We start from the raw sequence: 22,183 nt of genomic DNA, 5'->3' as shown, positions 1-22,183 counted from the left end.
GACACTGTACACTGGCACTGTACACATCCATTGCAAAACTGTACACATTCATCAGCAAAACTGTACACATTCATCGGCAAAACTGTACACATTCATCAGCAATCCTGTACACATTCATCAGCAATCCTGTACACATTCATCAGCAATCCTGTACACATTCATCAGCAATCCTGTACACACTCATCAGCAATCCTGTACACATTGATCAGCAATCCTGTACACATTCATCAGCAATCCTGTACACATTCATCAGCAATCCTGTACACATTCATCAGCAATCCTGTTCACATTCATCAGCAATCCTGTACACATTCATCAGCAAAACTGTCAGCAATCCTGTACACATTCATCAGCAATCCTGTACACATTCATCAGCAATCCTGTACACATTCATCAGCACTGTACACATTCATCAGCAATCCTGTACACATTCATCAGCAATCCTGTACACATTCATCAGCAATCCTGTTCACATTCATCAGCAAAACTGTACACATTCATCAGCAAAACTGTACACATTCATTGGCAAAACTGTACACATTCATCGGCAAAACTGTACACATTCATCGGCAAAACTGTACACATTCATCGGCAAAACTGTACACATTACTGTATTTGCCTCTAACTATAACATCACTTGTGGTAGTACACTGCGTTCAGTTTTCAACAATTCTCTAGCACCAATCATTATTAGCTCATTTTATCTTATACCTGTTTAATTGGATGCTTCTTAGCCCCACAAAATCCCTATACTTAGTTAGCCTACACTGCTAACCATTCAACATAACCCTTGCTGCACCTCATCATGGAGAGCCTTGTGAAGATCACTCACAAACCAGGTGAGCTGGAAGGATATTCCTTATCCAGTAGGATATACTTCTACAGCAAACATTTCCCAGAAGACCACTTGATGGAATTAGGAAGATTGGGGTAGGATACTATCACACAGAGATAACCTGAGCTTGTGGCTGTGTCTCTAGTTAGCCTCAACCTACATCTGTACAAGTTCTCAGGATCCAGTTATCAGCTGCCGAAACAAGACATCAAGTAATCCGAGTCTTGCAGGCCTAGATTGTTATGTAAGGAAGGGTTCCACGATAACCCTGGGACTCACTCTGACTAGGGATTTATATGCAACATCTTTGTAAGAGTTTTTAAAGGTGGTTAGCATGTGTTGAAGCAATGATTGAAGAACAAGTCTGTTTCTGTGTAGCATGGACCAGCAAATTTCCTTTTGTTCTCAGCAGTTGAGCGGCTCCTGATACTCAAGGGGCAGCAACGAATTAAATAAAACCTTTATCGCTTATTACTGGTCCAGCAAACATGTCCCGACGCAACCTGTGGCAGGAACAAAGCACTACTCACATGATGCTACAAGGCGTATACAATGTTGGATCACGTGATACCTATGTGATGGTGAGGACAAGCTGCTTGACTGACAAGTCCGTGCTACAAATACCATGTTGATTGACAGACTCATGGATCATGTGATATTTAGCACTCCATTCCTCAAAATATCTCAAGATACACTCAATAAATGTTACTTTTGGATAATGATGACTAAGCACATTTTGAACATGTCAGGATGCCACCACTGCTAAAAGATTTCTTATCTATACTAGAATTGTTGAATTACGTGTCATCTGTGAGCTGTTTCAGCAATTTCCTGAAATGTCAACTCAATCGGCTAGTCCACTTCAACCACCAGAAGCTGTGGAACAATCATCCTTCCCTGAGATCACCTACCTGCAACAATCTTGCAACCAGAGTCCGGTGTTTCTCAGACATCTTCTTCATCCCATGGACCAGCATCTTCTTTCTCGTCACATCCTCCCTCTTCTCACTCAGCTGAAGGCTTCGGTAGATGTTCAGGTGTCCGTCCAGGTGGTCCTTAAACTCGGATTGGGACTGAAGCCAAGGGAGGTAACTGCTCATCATGGAGGAGATGACCGCGATGAAGATGAGCAGGAGGAAGATGTCGCGCAGCGAGCGGAAGCTCAACTTGCAGAGGCGAGGGCCCATACTTCATCCCTGATACTGGAAGGACAAGTTACATTAGTTTAATGAGTGAGTGAGTGAGTGAGTGAGTGGAGTGAGTGGGTGGGTGGGAGTGGAGAGTGGTGGGTGGGTGGGTGGGTGGGTGGGTGGGTGGGTGAGTGAGAGTGAGTGAGTGAGTGAGTGAGAAACCCCATTCAGACACCTGGAACCGACCAGTCCTTGTGGTGTCCCCTCTAGAGCACATCATCAGACTGGTTGACAACAAGTACCAGGCAGGGAACACAAGAAATGGGCTTCACACATTGTACCCATGATTTGAACCTGGATCTTCAGGGTGACAAGCAGATGCTTTAACCATTAGGCTACCCAACCACCCCTGGTATGCTGTGTCTAATTAAGCTGGGTCTAGATTCAAGGTGTTCTAAACGCAAGCCAACCTTTCTGTACTCCAAAGAGCATGGATAGAATGATATTGCAGAAAGACTGAAGAATTAACACAATAGCAGCTGTTCAAGAATTGTCAAATGTTTTATCTACTTCAAAAGAACAACGAACACAACTGTAAATTCTTCAGACACTGATTTCTTACATCTATCTTCTTGTTGCTGCTGGCAAAATGAAGTTCAAGAGAGCTGCGTTCCCTTAGGCATTAAACACTAATTTCATTACAAGTTATTTTAAGAAAATGGTCTGAATACCATTTTTCTTTGGTGGCTGATCGTGTGTGTGTGGGAGGCAAGGTCTCGAAAAGCTTAAAAATGTTCCAGATAAATCTGCAAAATAATAATTGGTAACAAATTATATTAATGGTGGGTCTCTTTGTTGTGACATCAGAGAACAGCATCAGTTGTGGCAATGGTGTTCTGTGTACTTGTCAAGGTGAGAGCCAGTATGTTGTTCCCATTTGTGATTTGTTTATGAAATGTTGTTTTATACACCTGTCAACAAGTATCAGTCATCATACTGGTAAGAAAACAGGAATTACATCCCTTAGACATGACAGGATCAGCTGATCCTGGGAATTATTTTCCTGATTATGTCCATTGGTGTGTCAGTAATGTAACTATCCTTGTGGCTTTCACTAAAGAAGTAAACATCTAAGATGAGCTCCACTTTGAATATACCTTTTAAGGGATAAGAACGCTTTTGATTTCTTGAGCAAAAAAGGTGTAATGTGTTCATGTTCTTCTGATGTCCAAATACCTTTTAAAGACTGCTTCACTTTTGACATCCTCCAACATGAGGCTAGCATGACACAGACTCTGCATCTCAGATAACAGTAATCTAGTTTTTGAAATATTAGTGCAACTAAACAAATATAGAAACATTTGGCCAGAAAATCATTAGAAAAAATACAAAGAATTGTACAGGATTGTTTAAATAAAAGTTTTATTTGCACGAGTAGGAGATAATCTATTTTTAAACCATGGCCTGGCTTTGGATACATATAAATACTTTGTAATGAAGGTCCGGGTTAGAATGAGCCTTCAGTAACCCATGCTTGTCGTAAGAGGCGACTAACGGGATCGGGTGGTCAGGCTCGCTGGCTTGGTTGACACATGTCATCTGTTCCCAATTGCGCAGATCGATGCTCATGTTGTTGATCACTGGATTGTCTGGTCCAGACTCGATTATTTACAGACCGCCGCCATATAGCTGGAATATTGCTGAGTGCAGCCTAAAACTAAACTCACTCACTCACTCACTTTGTAATGAAAATCAGTAATGAAGATTTATTGTTGTAAAATATGATGTTTTAATCAATATTACATTTCTTGGATTTAATTTATTGCCAAAGTGATCCATATCATAAGAGGAATAAATTAACCTTTATTTTCTTATTGTATTTTTTCCTAGTTTTCCATTTTTGAAATCTGAAATCTGTAAATCAAGCACAAAAACTAATTACTTCTATAACATTGCACAAGAACTGGTATTTAAAGATGATTCTTGAAACCTGATATTAGCTGACATTCTCTTCAAACCAGAAATACAGCCTTTATTCTTTTATTACAAACCTTTACTTCAATATGCATGAGGGTATTTCTTAATTTAAAATTTATCTCAAATTTAAGTTAAAAAAAGACTATTTGATGTTTTCAAGTGCAAATAATGCATTTGATATCACGCGAAAAATTATATTTTAACTCTTCAATTTAGATTAAGCTAATACATTAAACAGGAACAGCAAATAACATTATTATTCATCATCCAGTGCTTTGGAAGAATAAATTGTGAGGTTAACAGTTTACTGAAAAGTGAATTAGTTGTGTGGGGATTAACATATCAGGCGAAACATGTGATACAACATTTATGGAGACGTAAACAAATACTATTTCCATAAAGCTTGGGAACTAATTGTGTTAATGACACAAAATTGAAACAACCGATGATAATAAGTAATTAATCACATCAGCTGACCATTATCCAACAGCTGACATTAAGTGAGATTAGCGATAATGAGAATGAAATTGATTCCCTCAAATGTGATTGTTTTGCACTATGCCCTCTATCTGTGTGTAGTGTGATTGGACGACAGCATCACTTTCATTACTTCATGCATAACACTTATAAGTTACAGCAATTCAATAGCCTTGAAAATGCTATCAGTTGGCTTTTGATGTTTTTGCTGGAACAACATTACAATATTGTTTTATAATTGAAAGCACTATGAATTATCTGTAATTGGTTGTCATACTAAACATTTTTGTATCAAAAGGACTTGCCTAACAACATTTTATATGATTAAAGGTAAATGATTGTTTTTCATTTTAACTTTTTTCAGTTTTATTACACAAAACATTTTTTCACACACATACCATCATACAAGATCATGCAGATTATAACTGTGTCACATTTCATTAACTGTCAGAGACCACATCATGTTAATTGCTTTAACATTATGGACAGGCCCATTGTACATTATTATTCATCGTACAGTGATGAAAAATTAATAGAAAATGACTGAGTGGGTGTGGTTTTAGCAATATTCCAGCAATATCACAACAATGGGCACCTGAAATGGGCTTGGGTGTAGTTTCAGTCAATGACAGTCCCAAGAACCACATTAATTAACCCTACAGACAAGCCCTCTCTGATCGAAGTGCTAAAGCCCTAAATAAAGCAAATCTAGATTTCCTTCAGGTTCTGAAACATCCTTTTCAATATAAATGGGCTTGTTTGTTACTATCAAAATTTATATGTATCATTTGCTAAGCCTTCAGTCTAATTATAAGTAGTTTTTGTTTAAAAATCGAAGTTGGAGGGGGTCCATGACTTGTTGAATAACACTTTAACCACAAGACTACCCACTACCCTAATAAAAAACAAAGAGGTATACTTGAAGTCCCTCTTGTTTAACATCCATCATATTCAGATATTGCAGTCATGTTTCAGTATATTCATCACTGGATTGTCCGGTCCAGACTCAGTTATTTACAGACTGCTCCCATAAAACTGGAATATTGCAAGTGATTTCAGATATAAAGTAACGTCTAACAATATTTTGGCTTGATTTATGACCTGTCAATTTTAGACATAGTACATACCCCTAAAATTGATTATGACAATGTTTGTTATACTTCCAATGGTAAAAGTTGTTTTGACTACAGATAATCCAAGGGTCAAAAACAGAAAATTTAGAAATGATAATTTGTATAACGACCAAACCAGGTTCAGATGTCATGCAAAACATGAGGAAGGAAAGCCCGTTGAAGAAGGTGTTCGAGGTGGTGGAAATCTTAGGATTGTAATCATGGATCATCTGAGACAGTTACCACTTTCTGAAATCAGTACTAGTCAATAGTACTGCTACAACCATGATATAACTACATCAAACCTGGACTCAAACCCGCAACCAGAAGATCCTGACTTGTCTAAGGGAGGCAACTCTTCAGGGCAGTTCTAGCACCTATGACTTCCTGACCCTCAATTATCACTATTTTTGACTGAATGCACCAAATAAATGGACAATTTATCATTTGAAATGTGTCATTAAGTGAACAAACCATTTAATCTTTCTAAAAAATAATTTTCAATGCCATGAAGCTGATCCTGATGTGACTTCCTAGCTTCACTGAATGGAAATAATACGGACAAACTAAAAATAAGGTTACAAAACCTTAGAATGCGGCCCTGTTGTTTTTGTGTAAACACACCTGTAATTAACCTGTCAGGTGTTCTCGGGAATAGCCTTTGAGGGAAATAACTTGTTTCCAACCTGTCAATATGAGTCACAAGTGGCTATGTGAGTGTCAGTTGTGTCGCCTGTACTGAGCCTGCCTCTCCTTCATCTGAAGTCTCTCTGATCTCGGAGAAGATACAAACATAGCTGGGGGGGAATGGGGATACCTGAGGAACAATATTGTTGGCCAACTACTGTAATTACTCCACTAATAGTAACACTCAGAAAGTTTATGTCCAAGGTGTAGATTTAATTTGGAAAGTTTTGCAGAAATTTGGAGTACTTATTTTCTGAAATTAGAGTATGTGAGAAATTTGAAAGGATGTTTTCATCAGATTACATGTTATCTAACAACTAGGGGCGAGTCACCAGTAAACTTTCTTCGTTGGTTGACGCCTAACAGCAATATTCCAGCTATATGACGTCGGTCTTTAAATAATCGAGTCTGGACCAGACAATCCAGTGATCAACAGCATAAGCATCAAATCTACGCAATTGGGATACGATGACATATGTCGACCAAGTCAGTGAGCCTGACCACCTGATCCTGTTAGTTGCCTCTTACAACAAGCATGGGTTGCTGAAGATCAGTTCTAACATGGATCTTCACGGGTTCCAGATTATGCATGGTCTTCAACAAGCTAACAGACTCGGTATAGTTTGGTTCCACACCATTACATCCCAGTTACATAAACCAATGCTCATGACATCAATCACTGGATTGTCTGGTCCACGCGATAATTCAAGACAACATTCTTAGAGCTGGAATATTGTGTGGTAAAAAAACAAAACTCACAAACCTCAAGGAAAGCGAAAAGCCATTCCAGGCCGATTCTTGGGTAAATGAAGCAGTCACAAGGGATCCTATATGGGGGCAATCCAAAGAATCCTGAGAATGTAAGCCTCACATATTGGCTGGTGTTGACACAAAGGTTACATGTAGGCTGAGATAGAATGACACAAATGTGTCCAGCCAGGGACAGCGGTCAGTGATAACTAGATCTTGCTTGACACTGTCCACTATACCTGTCACAACACCTGTAACGAGTTCTGTCACATGACACTTCAGGACACCTCACTTTTATTTATGGAAGGAAAGGGAAGGGAAGGGAAGGGAAAGGACTGGACAGTTTTAAAATGAAATAGTATGTTCTTAGCAATGTTGAACAAAATAAAGAGCAATGGCTTTTCACAAAGAAATTAATTGTTAACAGGATGTTCTAAATGACAGAGGCAGATCTAAGATTTTGACAAAAACGTGGGGCACACAAACTTCACATACCAGCAGGCCTCAACATGTAGTTAAGCTGTAAGATGTCTGAAAAAGGTTAACAGTCAAATATTGAACTGAGTCCCCCGAAATATGTTTGACTCCCCATTTTGGAGTTGCATTGATTGATTGTTGTTTAACGCCGCACTCAGCAATATTCCAGCTATATGGCGGCGGTCTGTAAATAATGAGTCTGGACCAGACAATCCAATGATCAACAGCATGAGCATCAATCTACACAATTGGATATGATGACATGTGTCAACCAAGTCAGAGAGCCTGACCACCCGATCTCATTAGTCACCTCTTACGACAAGCATGGGTTACTGAAGACCAGTTCTAACTCGAATCTGTCTCATAGTCCCTGAACCACATCACATCAAGTACATATCAAGTTTCCAACAGCACATAAATAATAGTCTTTTAGCAAACACGATTAACAGTGCCTTCTGCCCCATGTCTTCTGATGTGGGTATTATATGCATCAAAATCCTGATAAGTTCCAGCATAGACAATCACATAAATAGACAATCTGTCCAGGTGAGCTAAGGCTTATTGAATGACTCTCATTACCCCTTGAAGACATAGAAACATAAATGAAATATAAGTTCCGCGAGACAATCACGTAAACAGACTAATCAATCCAGGTGAGCTACTGCTTATTGAATGACGCTCATTACCCCTTGAGGACATAGAACATAAATGAAAGATAAGTTCCGCGAGACAATCACATAAACAGACTAATCAATCCAGGTGAGCTACTGCTTATTGAAAGATGCTTTTTCCCCTTGAAGACATAGAAACATAAATGAAAGATAAGTTCTGCTAGACAATCACATAAACAGACTAATCAATCCAGGTGAGCTACAGCTTATTGAAAGATGCTTTTTCCCCTTGAAGACATAGAAACATAAATGAAAGATAAGTTCCGCTAGACAATCACATAAACAGACTAACCAATCCAGGTGAGCTACAGCTTATTGAATGACGCTCATTACCCCTTGAAGACATAGAAACATGAATGAAAGATAAGTTCCGCTAGACAATCACATAAACAGACTAACCAATCCAGGTGAGCTACAGCTTATTGAATGACGCTCATTACCCCTTGAAGACATAGAAACATGAATGAAAGATAAGTTCCGCTAGACAATCACATAAACAGACTAATCAATCCAGGTGAGCTACAGCTTATTGAAAGATGCTTTTTCCCCTTGAGGACATAGAACATAAATGAAAGATAAGTTCCGCTAGACAATCACATAAACAGACTAATCAATCCAGGTGAGCTACAGCTTATTGAATGACGTTCATTACCCCTTGAGGACATAGAACATAAATGAAAGATAAGTTCCGCTAGACAATCACATAAACAGACTAATCAATCCAGGTGAGCTACAGCTTATTGAATGACGCCATTACCCCTTGAGGACATAGAAACATAAATGAAATATAAGTTCCGCTAGACAATCACATAAACAGACTAATCAATCCAGGTGAGCTACAGCTTATTGAATGACGCTCATTACCCCTTGAGGACATAGAACATAAATGAAAGATAAGTTCCGCTAGACAATCACATAAACAGACTAATCAATCCAGGTGAGCTACGGCTTATTGAATGACGCTCATTACCCCTTGAAGACATATAACATAAATGAAATATAAGTTCCGCTAGACAATCACATAAACAGACTAATCAGACTCCACATTACAGACATGAGGTCACACTGTACTGTCATGAACTGATCTGTGTATGACGGGATCATGTTATAATACTAGCTTGGATCTACAAAACAGTTTTATGTCCGGTGTGTGCATGCATGTGTGTGAGTGGGTGATGATGGGACAATAGATTGAGTCACTGATTGAGTGAGTGAGTGAGTGAGTGAGTTTGGTTTTACACAGCTTTTAGCAATATTCCAGCAATATCAGAGCGGAAATGAGCTTCACACATTGTACCCATGTGGGGAATCGAACCTGGGTCTTCGGCGTGACGAGCGAACGCTTTAACCATCAGGCTAGCCCACCGCCCCCCTGATTGAGTGAGTGAGTGAGTAATTATGGTTTTATGCTGCTTTTAGCAATATTCCAGTAATATCGGGGTGGGGGACACCAGATATGTGCTTCATGAGTTACTGATTGAGGTAACCAACAAAATTCATAAAACTAAATGTTGAAATGGTCATTTTTCAATCCAGCCCATACTGTTTTTTGCTAGTTGTTGAGGAGATATATGTGTACCAACAATAACCCAATTAGCTCACCTGGGATATACATCACCATGATGTGCTCCACTTGGTCTCCAAGCCTGTGACAGGCTCACATTTCATGTTGGACATTCTTGACACCACCTTGTCAATTATACAGACCATTGACACGGAGACACATTACTCAGTGATAAAACAACGTTACAGCCCTTTGTAGACATCACTTTAGATTCCCTAGGACTACTAACAAGGTGAGCTCAAATAAATTTAGTTTTAGCATGTAGAAGCTGTGTGAGTGCATGTGAGTGAGTGAGTGAGTAGGTATGATAAGGACAGTGAGTGAGTGAGTGAGTAATTATGGTTTTATGCTGCTTTTAGCAATATTCCAGTAATATCGGGGTTGGGGACACCAGATATGTGCTTCATGAGTTACTGATTGAGGTAACCAACAAAATTCATAAAACTAAATAGTAGTCCTTCAGACACATGTAAGTCATCTTTGACGTTAACATTTCTAAAAGACAATCTCGCACAGTTAGTGAGATGAGTCATCCGCTAGTCCATGGTTTAGTTACACCAACAGCAGCTGGCGATGACCGACTCGCATCCTGGTTAACACAAGAGACCTCAAGGTCAGCGATACAGTATCCATCTCACATTCTCTACTGTAAGTACAAGGGGCTCTCATCTGCTGTTTCATGGGTCATTAACAATAACCAGTTGAAATGGTCATTTTTCAATCCAGCCCATACTGTTTGCTAGTTGTTGAGGAGATATATGTGTACCAACAATAACCCAATTAGCTCACCTGGGATATACATCACCATGATGTGCTCCACTTGGTCTCCAAGCCTGTGACAGGCTCACATTTCATGTTGGACATTCTTGACACCACCCTGTCAATTATACGGCCATTGACACGGAGACTTACTCTGGTGATAAAACAACATTACAGCCCTTGTAGACATCACTTCAGATTCCCTGGAGGACTAACAAGGTTGGCTCAAATAAATTTAGTTTTAGCACGTCAGGTGAGTGAGTGAGTGAGTGAGTGAGTGAGTGAGTGAGTGAGTGAGTGAGTGAGTGAGTGAGTGAGTGAGTGAGTGAGTGAGTGAGTGAGTGAGTGAGTGAGTGAGTGAGTGAGTGAGTGAGTGAGTTGATTTTAAGGTCACTTTAAAAAGTATTCTAGTTGTGCAGTGGCATGTCAATTTCATATTTAATGAAAGTTTGAGTGATGTTGGTCTCAGATGTTTACAAACAGATGTTTCCAGACGCTGACAAACAAAATCAGGGTGAACTGTGAAACAAACCTGCAATCAGCAGTTCCTGGCATGCCCAAGGGACACAACTATGCACTGCGAATTGCAGCACCTTAGATAGCTTAACCACCTGTTCAGTTTGAAATGAATATAAACCATTATATTTATTCAAGTATCAAGTAAATACGCATGTCTAACAATATTGAAATATAGTGTCCAATTGTAATTTTGGTTTTCAGAGTTGGCATAAGCACATATTTATTTTAAATTTTTCTATTTTAATTTAAACGAAATACAGTTTCTCTGTTGAATGAGTGAGTGAGTGAGTGAAAGTTGTTTTGTGCTGTATTTAGCACTTTTCAAGCCTGAACAACCCTCAGCACCATCATTGACACAAAATCAGCTGATCCAATCATCAAAACAACTCAATACAACAAGCTCTCTATTTGACAGGTAACCAGAAACTAGTCTGTCCTGTTCTTCCCCGTCCGCCAAAGAGACAATGCTGAATGCAGTAAACAATAAATGCCATTTTCAAATACCTATGATCACTTGTGAGAAACAAATACTGAAACCAAACAAAAACTATTCCTGCTGATGTTGCACTTAGATATCCTTTGTAGGAATTTTGCGTTTACTGGTCCACTGACTGTATCACAAAGGAAGTGGGAAAAAGGCGTAGAGCACTGTTTTTCTTTTCAGCCATGTGTTAATTAAAAGGAAAATACAGATAGAATATGTAAGTAATGAAAGAGGAACTCCTCTGCAAAAGAAAGTATACACTTGACAATTGGATTTTATCAAAAAGTTCTTTTCTAACATTATTAGGCTACAGTTCCTGAACACTAAGGTCCAGACACACATCAAATATAAAGCTACCGAATAATCATTTCATGGATGTACTCTTTCTTTTAACCAGCAGTACACTTAATTTCAAAGAGTACACTTAATTTCAAAGAGTACACTTAATTTCAAAGAGTACACTTAATATCAAACAGTACACTTAATATCAAACAGTACACTTAATATCAAACAGTACACTTAATATCAAACAGTACACTTTATTTCAAACAGTACACTTCATTTCAAACAGTACACTTCATTTCAAACAGTACACTTCATTTGAAAACTGATTATCTACAGAAACATGGCAATATATTAAAGACTTGAAGGCATGGAACTATTAAAATATCTGTTCTCTTTTTCTCCATCAATTCATTAGAATTTTTCAAAAAAATGAAATCTCCCTCATCAAATTATGCATTATGTTCTTTGAACACTTTTTACATTAATGCAATGTTTATGGCATTTTTTTCTGTAGTAATATTCAATTTAAGACTAAAATGGCACAGTATCATGAAATATGAAAATGTGTCTCCAATAAATTTATAATTCTTATTTTCTAAACGTTAAAAGCATTTGATCACTGATATGTTCCTACCATAAGCAAATGTCAATTGTCTGTGTTGACTGATAAGCCAATACATCGCTTAACACGGATTATCATGCATCACGAGACGAGAGTGGAATTACACGAAACCAAAACCATTTTAGAACATAAATCACAAGTCTAGCCATTCCATCAAAGCCGTTGGGAAATGGATGCTGGGTAGATGTTGCAAGAGATGCTTGTCTATAGTTATCAAATTTCTTGTACAGAGTAGCATCCCCTAGGAGTGGCAGGATCTGATGATAATGGGTTTGAATCCAAGAGTCACCAAGATTAAGGTCCATGCTGGGGGTCTTCCCTTCTTTGTTCGGTTTACCAAAGAGGAAAAGATCTCAGCTATCACTTTGGGCAAACAATTCAGCTGAACAAATATTAAATTGTTATTACTTTACCAAGTCCTGCAAGTAAAGTCCTGTGAAAACTACAAATTGTTGTATAAGACAAAATATTACGAATGTCAACTTCTGCTTTATTCTATACACAACGTTCTGGGCTTTTCCTTGCCCCTTTGTCAGGTGAATGACGAATCCTCTTATACAAATTGTAGTTTGAAACAAGCAATCACATTTCTACCTGATTTTCAATCCATGTGACCGTTCTTATCTGTCTGATTTATCCCACTTATCCGTCTTAATTCTCAACTGCTTACAAAGTGACCTAATATGCTTTTTATTTTACCATCGATATGCATGCTGTAAATCCATGTAGCATTGAAGCAATCTATTTCTATATTTCTACCTACATAAATAACAAAACCCAGTCAAATCCTATGAATATATAACTAAAAACGATAACTACTTATCACCAACAAAAAATGAAACCAGAGACATCTGAGTTCAATAATGCAACACAGGGTTGAACAAAACTCTTATCAGCCAATCAGAATACATCAGGTCACTTGTTAACAGAGCAGGAATTATTTGTTATTGATGGAAACTTAAACTAAAACACATATTTGGTTAGCCAATGAAATTCCAAGGCATCAGAGATATCAACTCCTGACATGTGGCACCAATACCCCAACTCTTAAACATATACCGGTAGATATAACCAGTTAATTCCACGGTATGACTTTAAGGGGTGGTGGGATAGCCTAAGCATCCACTCGTCCCGGGTTCGATTCCCCATAAGGGTACAATATGCGAAACCCATTCCTGGTGTCCCCCGACGTGATATTGCAGGAATATTGCTAAAAGCGACGTAAAACAAGTGACTCACTCACTATACAGAAATATACCTGAGTACATATCTGTAGTACACCTGGGTACATATCTGTAGTACCCTGGATGACCTCACTCACTATACAGAAATATACCTGAGTACATATCTGTAGTACACCTGGGTACATATCTGTAGTACCCTGGATGACCTACAGTACCTTCAGCTACACTATGGGACATGAATGGTAGCATGTCTCACAGTCCCTGAACCACACTATTTTCCCTTCCATCCAGCCTTTCATATAAGCAATGCTAAAGCCCTTATACAGCAAGTGTAGATTTCCTCAGGTAATCTCCATCTCAAAGGAGCACCTTTCAAATTTATGTGGAATTATTTGTAACTGTCAAAACTACACATATTCAGAGAGAAAGTGTTTGTCTAGGACAGTGGTGGCTGAATCGAACATAAAGTTACAATTCGCCATGCAGAGTTATCTCCCTTGGACAAGTCAGAACCCATAATGAGTTTGATTCCTGATTCCCTGTGATTGTGTTATTATATTTGTCCGCACACCTGCTTGATTGTTTGGAAGTGGTAAACGCCTGAGACTTGTATCACCTTATGCCTTCCTGACACAATATACTCCTGCGATATGACGAGAATACTGATCAGTACAACTGCACTCAGTGACCCTCACCCTCCTTCATCCCCTTCGATCCTCACTCACTCACTCATTCACTTGTACCACCTTTTTGTAAAACAATCTGGGGTAGCCTGGTGGTTAAAGTAATCCCTTGTTATGCTGAAGGCCCGGGTTCGATTCCCCACATGGGTACAATGTGTGAAGCCCATTTCTGGTGTTCCCCGCCGGCAGTCTTAGTAAACTTAGGCTCAGTATTATTCGTTACACTGCTATACTGAGTGTAACAAAACCTTGTAGAAGCTCGCGTCAGCTAACCTTTGAGCAACATATGACCGTCCAATCAAACGCGAGACGGCCGAACGGATTTATCCAATAAGACAACGATTACTTGTTAGGGTTCCTCGGGACTTATGATGCGGTTTTTGAATTTTCTCTTCCCTTGTCGCTGACACTGTTCTATGAACAAACGAAAATCCGCATAAAACACATATATTTGATGTGCAGTATATAGGCTTATGGGTTTCTAATGACATGGTTACTATTTGCTTATATTTTCGCAAGTTGACATCCTTGAATATTGACAAAAACGCTATTTTCAGCGACTGTTTACTCATTGCGTGTATCACTCGGAAGTGATCGTGCGGAAAATAGCATTCGGAATCGTTAAGTTTTTTTAGGTAAAGGTTCAAATGGTATGTGCGAATGTTAACTTTCGCGATTTGGTAAGCTGTGTACTAACTGGTCAGTCCAAAAGGTTAGCTGACGCGACCTTCTACAAGGTTTTGTTAGACTCAGTATAGCAGTGTAACGAATAATACTGAGCCTAAGTTTACTTAGACTCGCCCGCAAGGAAATTGCTGGAATATTGCTAGAAGCTGTGCAAAAACCAAAAATCACTCAAAACAATCTGCAGAAATCTGGGAATACGAATATTTTGGAAATTCTTCCACTAATGTTTTCGCTTTATTTTAGAGCCAAATTATCATCTTCAGTAATGTATAGATATTACCCTCACCCATTCCCTCACTCTCAAACTTACTCAGTCCTTCAATCCCTCCCTCACTCGCTGTCCCTTGCTCGCCCACTCACTCACTCACTATGTCCCTTGCTCGCCCACTCACTCACTCACTATGTCCCTTGCTTGCTCACTCACTCACTCACTATGTCCCTTGCTCACTCACTCACTATGTCCCTTGCTTGCTCACTCACTCACTCACTATGTCCCTTGCTTGCTCACTTACTCACTCTCACTGTCCCTTGCTCGCCCACTCACTCACTCTGTCCCTTGCTCGCCCACTCACTCACTCACTATGTCCCTTGCTCGCCCACTCACTTACTCGCTATGTCCCTTGCTCGCCCACTCACTCACTCACTATGTCCCTAGCTCGCCCACTCACTCACTCACTATGTCCCTTGCTCGCCCACTCACTCACTCACTCACTCACTATGTCCCTTGCTCGCCCACTCACTCACTCACTATGCCCCTTGCTTGCTCACTTACTCACTATGCCCCTTGCTTGCTCACTTACTCACTCACCCATCCATTTACTCACTCACACACTCACCCCTTCAAAGTTTGTAACTATAGCATCTAAGAAAGTACAAGTAACATACTGAGGCATCTCCCACACTCAGGGGAGCTGTAGTCAAGCTTGCAGCCAGGATAGATGACACTGACATATCGTGATGTGCAATGCTCTGACACAAAGCAGCTTAACAATGGCGCTTTTCTCCCTCTCTCTAGAATAGGTTGACAAAGTCAACACATGGGATTCAGTCCCTTTCTGTGTTTCACCAAGAGCTGATGATAAGTCTACTTGCTGATAAGTCTACTTCTGGGCTGACTTGTTAACCTTGGATGTTTTGACATAAACACTGTTAACTTCTGTTGATCATATCAAGTAGCCTACTGGTTAAGGCGTTCACCTGTGTTATCAAAGTTCAATTCCCTACATTTTTTAAATACCAAAATCCCAAGATTCCAAACATTATCTTGATTTTTACAGCTATCTAACAATGGACTACAAAATATGATTAGGGTTACAATCCTTGCAGGTTCTAAACAGCTTTCCAATAATATTCCAACAATAATTAACACTTTATTCACATTCCATCAAATTTAAATTCAACACTGTTTTCCACCAGCTGTCATATGCAGTTGCCACATGACTGACAGTTATCCAATAGTAATCCACATATAAAAATGTGCTACTCGAAAACAACTGAAAACTTCCCTCCCACAGCATCCATATCTGCTAATGTTTCATAAACTATTCCATCATGACTGAGAGCTTTCAAACAAAATTTAAAGAATACATATTGTTTCAAACCCATTTGGTTGCAAAATTGAGACCAGACTCCCAGTCTGTGACACAGTCCCTGAACCACATTTTTGTGCCTACTGCCTATGACTGCCTCCGTGGTGTAGTGGTTAGAGCGTCCACCTGGAGAGCGGTAGGTCGCGGGTTCGATTCCCGACCGCGTCATACCAAAAGACGTTAAAATATGGTACTTGTTGGTCCCTGCCTGGTGCTTGGCATTAATGGGTACAACAAGGACTGGTCGGCTTGGAGTCAGTATAATGTGTCTGAGTGGGGTATTCATGCTTCACTGCGGCATGGTATCTCAGTGGGCTAGCACTATAAAACCAGCTTCAGTCTGGTCTAGTACAAGCAGCCGCACATACACATACACACACATGCACGTCATCATATGAGCGAAATATTCTCCAGCACAACGTTAAACCCAATTTCACCTCACCTCACCCTACTGCCTATCGCCCCCTGCAATGCTAAAACCCTAAATGAAGCAAGTCTAGATTTCCTCAAGTTCAGGATTTCCCATCTGACTGGGGCTCCTTTTTAATTTAAATGGGTTTACTTGTTGTTATTAACTTCATATATATTCAGGGACTAAGCGTTAGTCAACCTGACTCCATAAATACAAGTTTTCATCCAGATTCCAGCCATGTTAACAGGTTGTCATAAAACTTCAGTTTTAATCAGAATTCTGAAAGGATTCACCGATATTGCTAGTTTGAATCAATAAGAAATTGAGGTTTCCCAATTCATGTTAAAAGTTTGCATACCAAACCAGAATTTGAACATCCTCACAAAAAACATACCATGTTGACACAACAATGACACAAAAATGACACAATAAGGACACAATAATGACATAAACAACCTGAGTAGCAAACTTCCTCTTCATACTCTATAACTTCCTCTTCATACTCTATCCATCTGTTTATACATGTGAAGCTCATCTAACAATCAGCTCGTCACGGTCACAGAATGTCATGTGTACTGTATGTATCCCTATTCTGCATAGATCATTATATATTACTGATGAAGAAAAGACGCTTTGTTCTGTACAACACCTGAATAGGATGCTATGCTGGGTGAGCTTAGTAACAGTAGTATTGACCCAGCTGAGCGTGGATAGATCACAAATGGAACAATAGTTACGCTGACTGCATGTTTATTTAATTTGAAACAATACTTTTCTTCCCTATCAAGACAAAGCCTAAGTTCATACAGTACAGAACCATTTCATTTCACACATTTGAAATGTTTGCCATGAAAATCATCTTCGAAGTAACAGGTACCAGATGGACCAAATCCCAACATAAATATACAGCTATTCCTTCCCAGGCTATTTCCTGGTGTGTGAGAGTGTACAGGTTTCGGGGCAGCTTGTAATTGTGATCATGCCTGATACACCGTGGTCAGGTGAAGTTTGGGAGTAACTTACATCATCACATCCATCTGTAAAACTTCACAATTGTATATTTGTACAATAGCATGTTGTACAGCTTCATCAATACAATACTTGGTGATGTCTTAAGCTGAAGCACAAATAAGTCAGATAACTCACCTGTCTAATCAACTATCACCATCGGATCAGTGTAAATCCACAGCGCACACAGGTGCTTATACCTCCTCCGAGAATATCTCGAATTCTTTCAGCAAGAAGGTGAATGAAACTGTACTCCTCACATCAACATGTACAGGTTGCTGCTAAAATACCTCTAATCTGGCTCCTCACAGGGTAGTCAAGGCTTGAGGACTAGCACAGTTGGCAACCTGGTTTCAAATCCGATTAGTCTTCAGCTCTGTCAGTTATCTGCAGGAATTATTCTCCAGCGAAAATATAAACATCCCTGGTCTGTTAAGTGAGTGTGGGCAGGGCAGGGAACGCCAACTGCTCGCTGTGCTGGTGATCAGCTGGCTGACGCTGGGAGAGTTGTGGTGTGGTAGTGCCTCCTTTACAGCCTGGCTCATTCAGTAGGCTTTCAGGTCCAGTTGGAGGAGAGCAGGGCATGGCGATGGTCAGATGAAGCTGTGATTTGTATTTAGTCTTTCTAGGAGGAACTTGAAGTGGACAAGGCCACTGCTACTTGATAGCCGTATAATAGACTGCGCATTGAGAGGGGGAACAGAGGTTGTTAAACAGGGCGTATTTGTAATGGACTTTTTCTGAATAGTGATAATTTTCTACATGATAACAGAGTGGAAGACAGGCTACAAAAGGACCTACAAAAGAGCCAACCAAGTCTCTGTGTTGTATTGTTGGAGACTCTGATTGGGTCGGAGATTGTGTTTGTGTCGGAGATTGTGTTTGTGTGGCTCTATGAGTTTTGACAAGAGGATATCATACATGTTATTTCAACGAGTCCTTGTCAAACATAACGAATAAAGACCAAACTGACTTCTGTTTGAAATAAACAGTGACCATGTGGGGAGTTTGGGGATTAAGGCTTGCCTTAATTGGATGGAAGAGACAGAAAAGCCTAGTTGCAAATGTGTGATTGACTTTCATTCTTGAAAATAATGAGCTTTATTCTCAGCCTTTACTCTCTCAGCTAGCTTTCCATGTAAACCACTTTCAAACTAACTTATGAACAGATCAGTTGAGGAATGAAAATAATCCATTTTATTTGTGGTGAAAATAGAAATTTTTCCATTTAAAAGATAATTTTAAAAATCCTGCACAGTGCATTGTATTTTTATTGACATAGTGACTAAATGTTTTACTGAACAAATAAGTCTGGAATAAAGGATAGGTTACAAATGATATCAGAAAACTGATATTAATATGACTATATATAAACAGTCACTGGGCTACATCATAATGTGATGCACATTATGTTAGTGTGTCAGGCAGACCCTGAAACAAACATATCGAAGAGAGCCCTTGCAAGTCTATAAAATGTGGCAAGTCTAGATAGCCACAGTAATATTAAGAAAGTCTCTGGGCTCCTTTCCATTATATTTAATTATTATAATTTAGGAACTGTTTTTTTCTATAAAAATATGTTCATTTCAGAGACTAGAGTGAGTGAGTGAGTTTAGTTTTACGCCACACTCAGCAATATTTCAGCCATATGGCGGCGGTCTGTAAATAATCGAGTCTGGACCGGACAATCCAGTGATCAACAGCATGAGCAACTGATCGGTGCAGTTGGGAACCGATGACATGTGTCAACCAAGTCAGCGAGTCTGACCACCCGATTCCGTTAGTCGCCTCTTACAACAAGCATGGGTTGCTGAAGATCAATTCTAACCCAGATCTTCACGGGTATTCAGAGACTAGAAGTGAGTCTACACACTATGTGGGATCTACCTCCTTGCTGCAGTTTAACATATCTAGGTTCCTGGGTGAGTATAGTTTCAAGCCGTTTTTAGCAATAATCCAGTCATATCCAGAAACAGGTTTTACAAATTACACCCATGTGGGGAATCAAACCCAGGTCTTTGGTGTGACAAGTGAATGGCTTAACCTCTAAGCTATCCGACCACCCCTGATGAGATTTCAGTGAGTGAGATGTACAGGTCTGGTGTTGACAACCCTAGAATTATAATCAGGTTTATTCTGGATTCAACCCATTATCACTGGATTCTGGTAAACGTAAGGGGCATAACTCTGTGAAAAAATTTGTGTCACCTTAGATCACTGGGCTACTTGTTCCCACCTTGAGATTCAAACCCACAAACAGAAGATTCTGGGACACAGTTGAAATAAAGACTTGACTCTAAATAGGGATGTTGAGCCACCAAACACATTTTAGTATACGTCACAATACATAGTTTGTAAAAATCATATTTACATAAATGAATTTTACCCATTTTTTATCAAAAAAGAAGTACATTCATGTGTAAGAATGGAAATCATCTTCTTATCTGTACTCACTCCTAAAAGAATGAAATATTTAAAACCGATTCCTGTCACAGTTTACCAACTGATTATCTGTTGACATGGCGACACAGACAAATGATTTAGTGCCTTCCGACACTGGAACCACGTCTGATGACCTTTAGGTTGCCGTGGAAGTAAACTTCCCATCACGTATTGATGATCCATCTTGATACATAATGCAACATATATTGATAACAAAAGCCTTTCTTCAAAATCTCATCTTAGAAAATGTCAGAAACTATCATCTTGACAACTACTATATGTCGAGACACTTTTAATGAATTTTAAAGATCTTGTCCAAAACTGGAGAGTTCTTGATATATGACTATCTGTCATGATTGGATTCCTTTCATCTTCAGGAATAGACTTGTCCTTCAGTTTCCCATTCTGTTGAACTTTAATGTTTCCCATGGTGTTTCTAAGAATGATGGTCAGAAATTAAAATGGATCAATATAAAGATAATGTTGTGCTTAACATTATCAGTGAGTGAGTGAGTTAAAAAGTTATGCCACTTTTAGCAATTTTTTAGCAACATCACAGCAGGGACACCAGAAATGGGCTACACACATTGTACCCAGATGAGGAATCAAACCATGGCCTTCGACATGAACAGCAAACGCTTTGCCCACTAGGCTACACCCACCGCCCCAGGTCACTCAGATAATGTTGTAAAGTGTCCGAGAATAAACTTTCCAGATTATAATATTAAACAAATTCCAATGGGCACAGAAGGCAAAATTATATGAATGGATCACTGAAAATAAGGATGACACCAGGTGTTCAGAAGGTTAAAGGGTCAGCAGGAATCAGGGGAGGGTCACTAGAAAATAAGACCTTTTGGGGGGAGGGTCATACAAAATAATGAGTGAGTGAGTATGGTTTTATGCCGCTTGTAGCAATATTCCAACAATATCACGGTGGGGGGCACCAGAAATGGGCTTCACGCATTGTACTCTTGTGGGGAATCGAACCCAGGTCTTCAGCACAACGAGCGAATGCTTTAACCACTAGGCTATACTGCCCCTCACACAAAATAATGCACACATATGGGATGGTCGTGCAAAAAAATGTCCATTTCAAGTAAGTGCTTCACATTTTGTATTTTTAAGGAGGGAAATGTGAAAAAAATGGCGGAGGTCATGGACAGGGTCATCTAAAATATGACAAGCATTAGCATAGTAAGTTAATATTTTCAGTGTATTAGAGCATTAAAAACCTCTGACAACTTAAATTACAATCAATAGCGAACATGCACAATATTACTGACAGTTGATCCTCGACAACACGACACCTGATTTTTCACTAAAAGAGATTGGAATGAAATATGAGTAGTAACAGCCTAATATCAGCAATAGTCTTGAACTAACTAAAGGTTACAGTAATAAACTGTGTTTTATATCCTTGTTTGAAGTTGGGTAACAAAATATATAAAAAAGCTGAGATTATTCTATTTTGTTCTTCAAAACGTTATCTGAAACTGTTGCCATATGACTTTTGCTTAGTAAAGGTCCTTAGCTAATATACAATATGTTTAAAGGTTATATTTTGAAAAAATAAAACTGTTTTTAAATTTTTTTGCTTTCCTTTTCATGTAATATTAACTGATGTGAGCTCACTTCTGTCCAATGTTTTTATCAGTCCATACAGCTAACTCTCAATTACTTAGGGACCGTTCATAGTTTATGACTAAGGGGGTGATGATGATTTTTATGGGAAAGCATGTACAATGTGAATGACCCCTCCACCTCCACCCTAAAATTTATGCACAAAGTAAGTGACCTCCCCACCTGCATGCCGAAATGATCACCCC

General features: G+C 39.2%; 1 protein-coding gene across 1 annotated transcript in view; it reads right to left on the bottom strand.

Moving 5' to 3' along the window:
* Positions 1–18,561, bottom strand: part of LOC124285288 (cadherin-like and PC-esterase domain-containing protein 1) — a 62,395-nt gene extending 43,834 nt beyond the window's left edge. Inside the window, exons 1-2 of the mRNA XM_046721485.1 lie at positions 18,051–18,561; positions 1,747–2,037 (exon numbers count right to left, since the gene is read on the bottom strand). Coding sequence (XP_046577441.1) covers positions 1,747–2,022 — 276 coding nt within the window. The 5' untranslated portion in view covers positions 2,023–2,037; positions 18,051–18,561. The remainder of the gene's footprint in view (positions 1–1,746; positions 2,038–18,050) is intronic.
* Positions 18,562–22,183: the final 3,622 nt, after the last annotated feature.

Source organism: Haliotis rubra, unplaced genomic scaffold, assembly GCF_003918875.1.
Source record: "Haliotis rubra isolate DU_JTF1 unplaced genomic scaffold, ASM391887v1 Scf358, whole genome shotgun sequence".
Taxonomy (NCBI): domain Eukaryota; kingdom Metazoa; phylum Mollusca; class Gastropoda; order Lepetellida; family Haliotidae; genus Haliotis; species Haliotis rubra.
The sequence above is the reverse complement of the archived record's forward strand: the minus strand, read 5'-3'. Positions and strand labels throughout refer to the sequence as shown.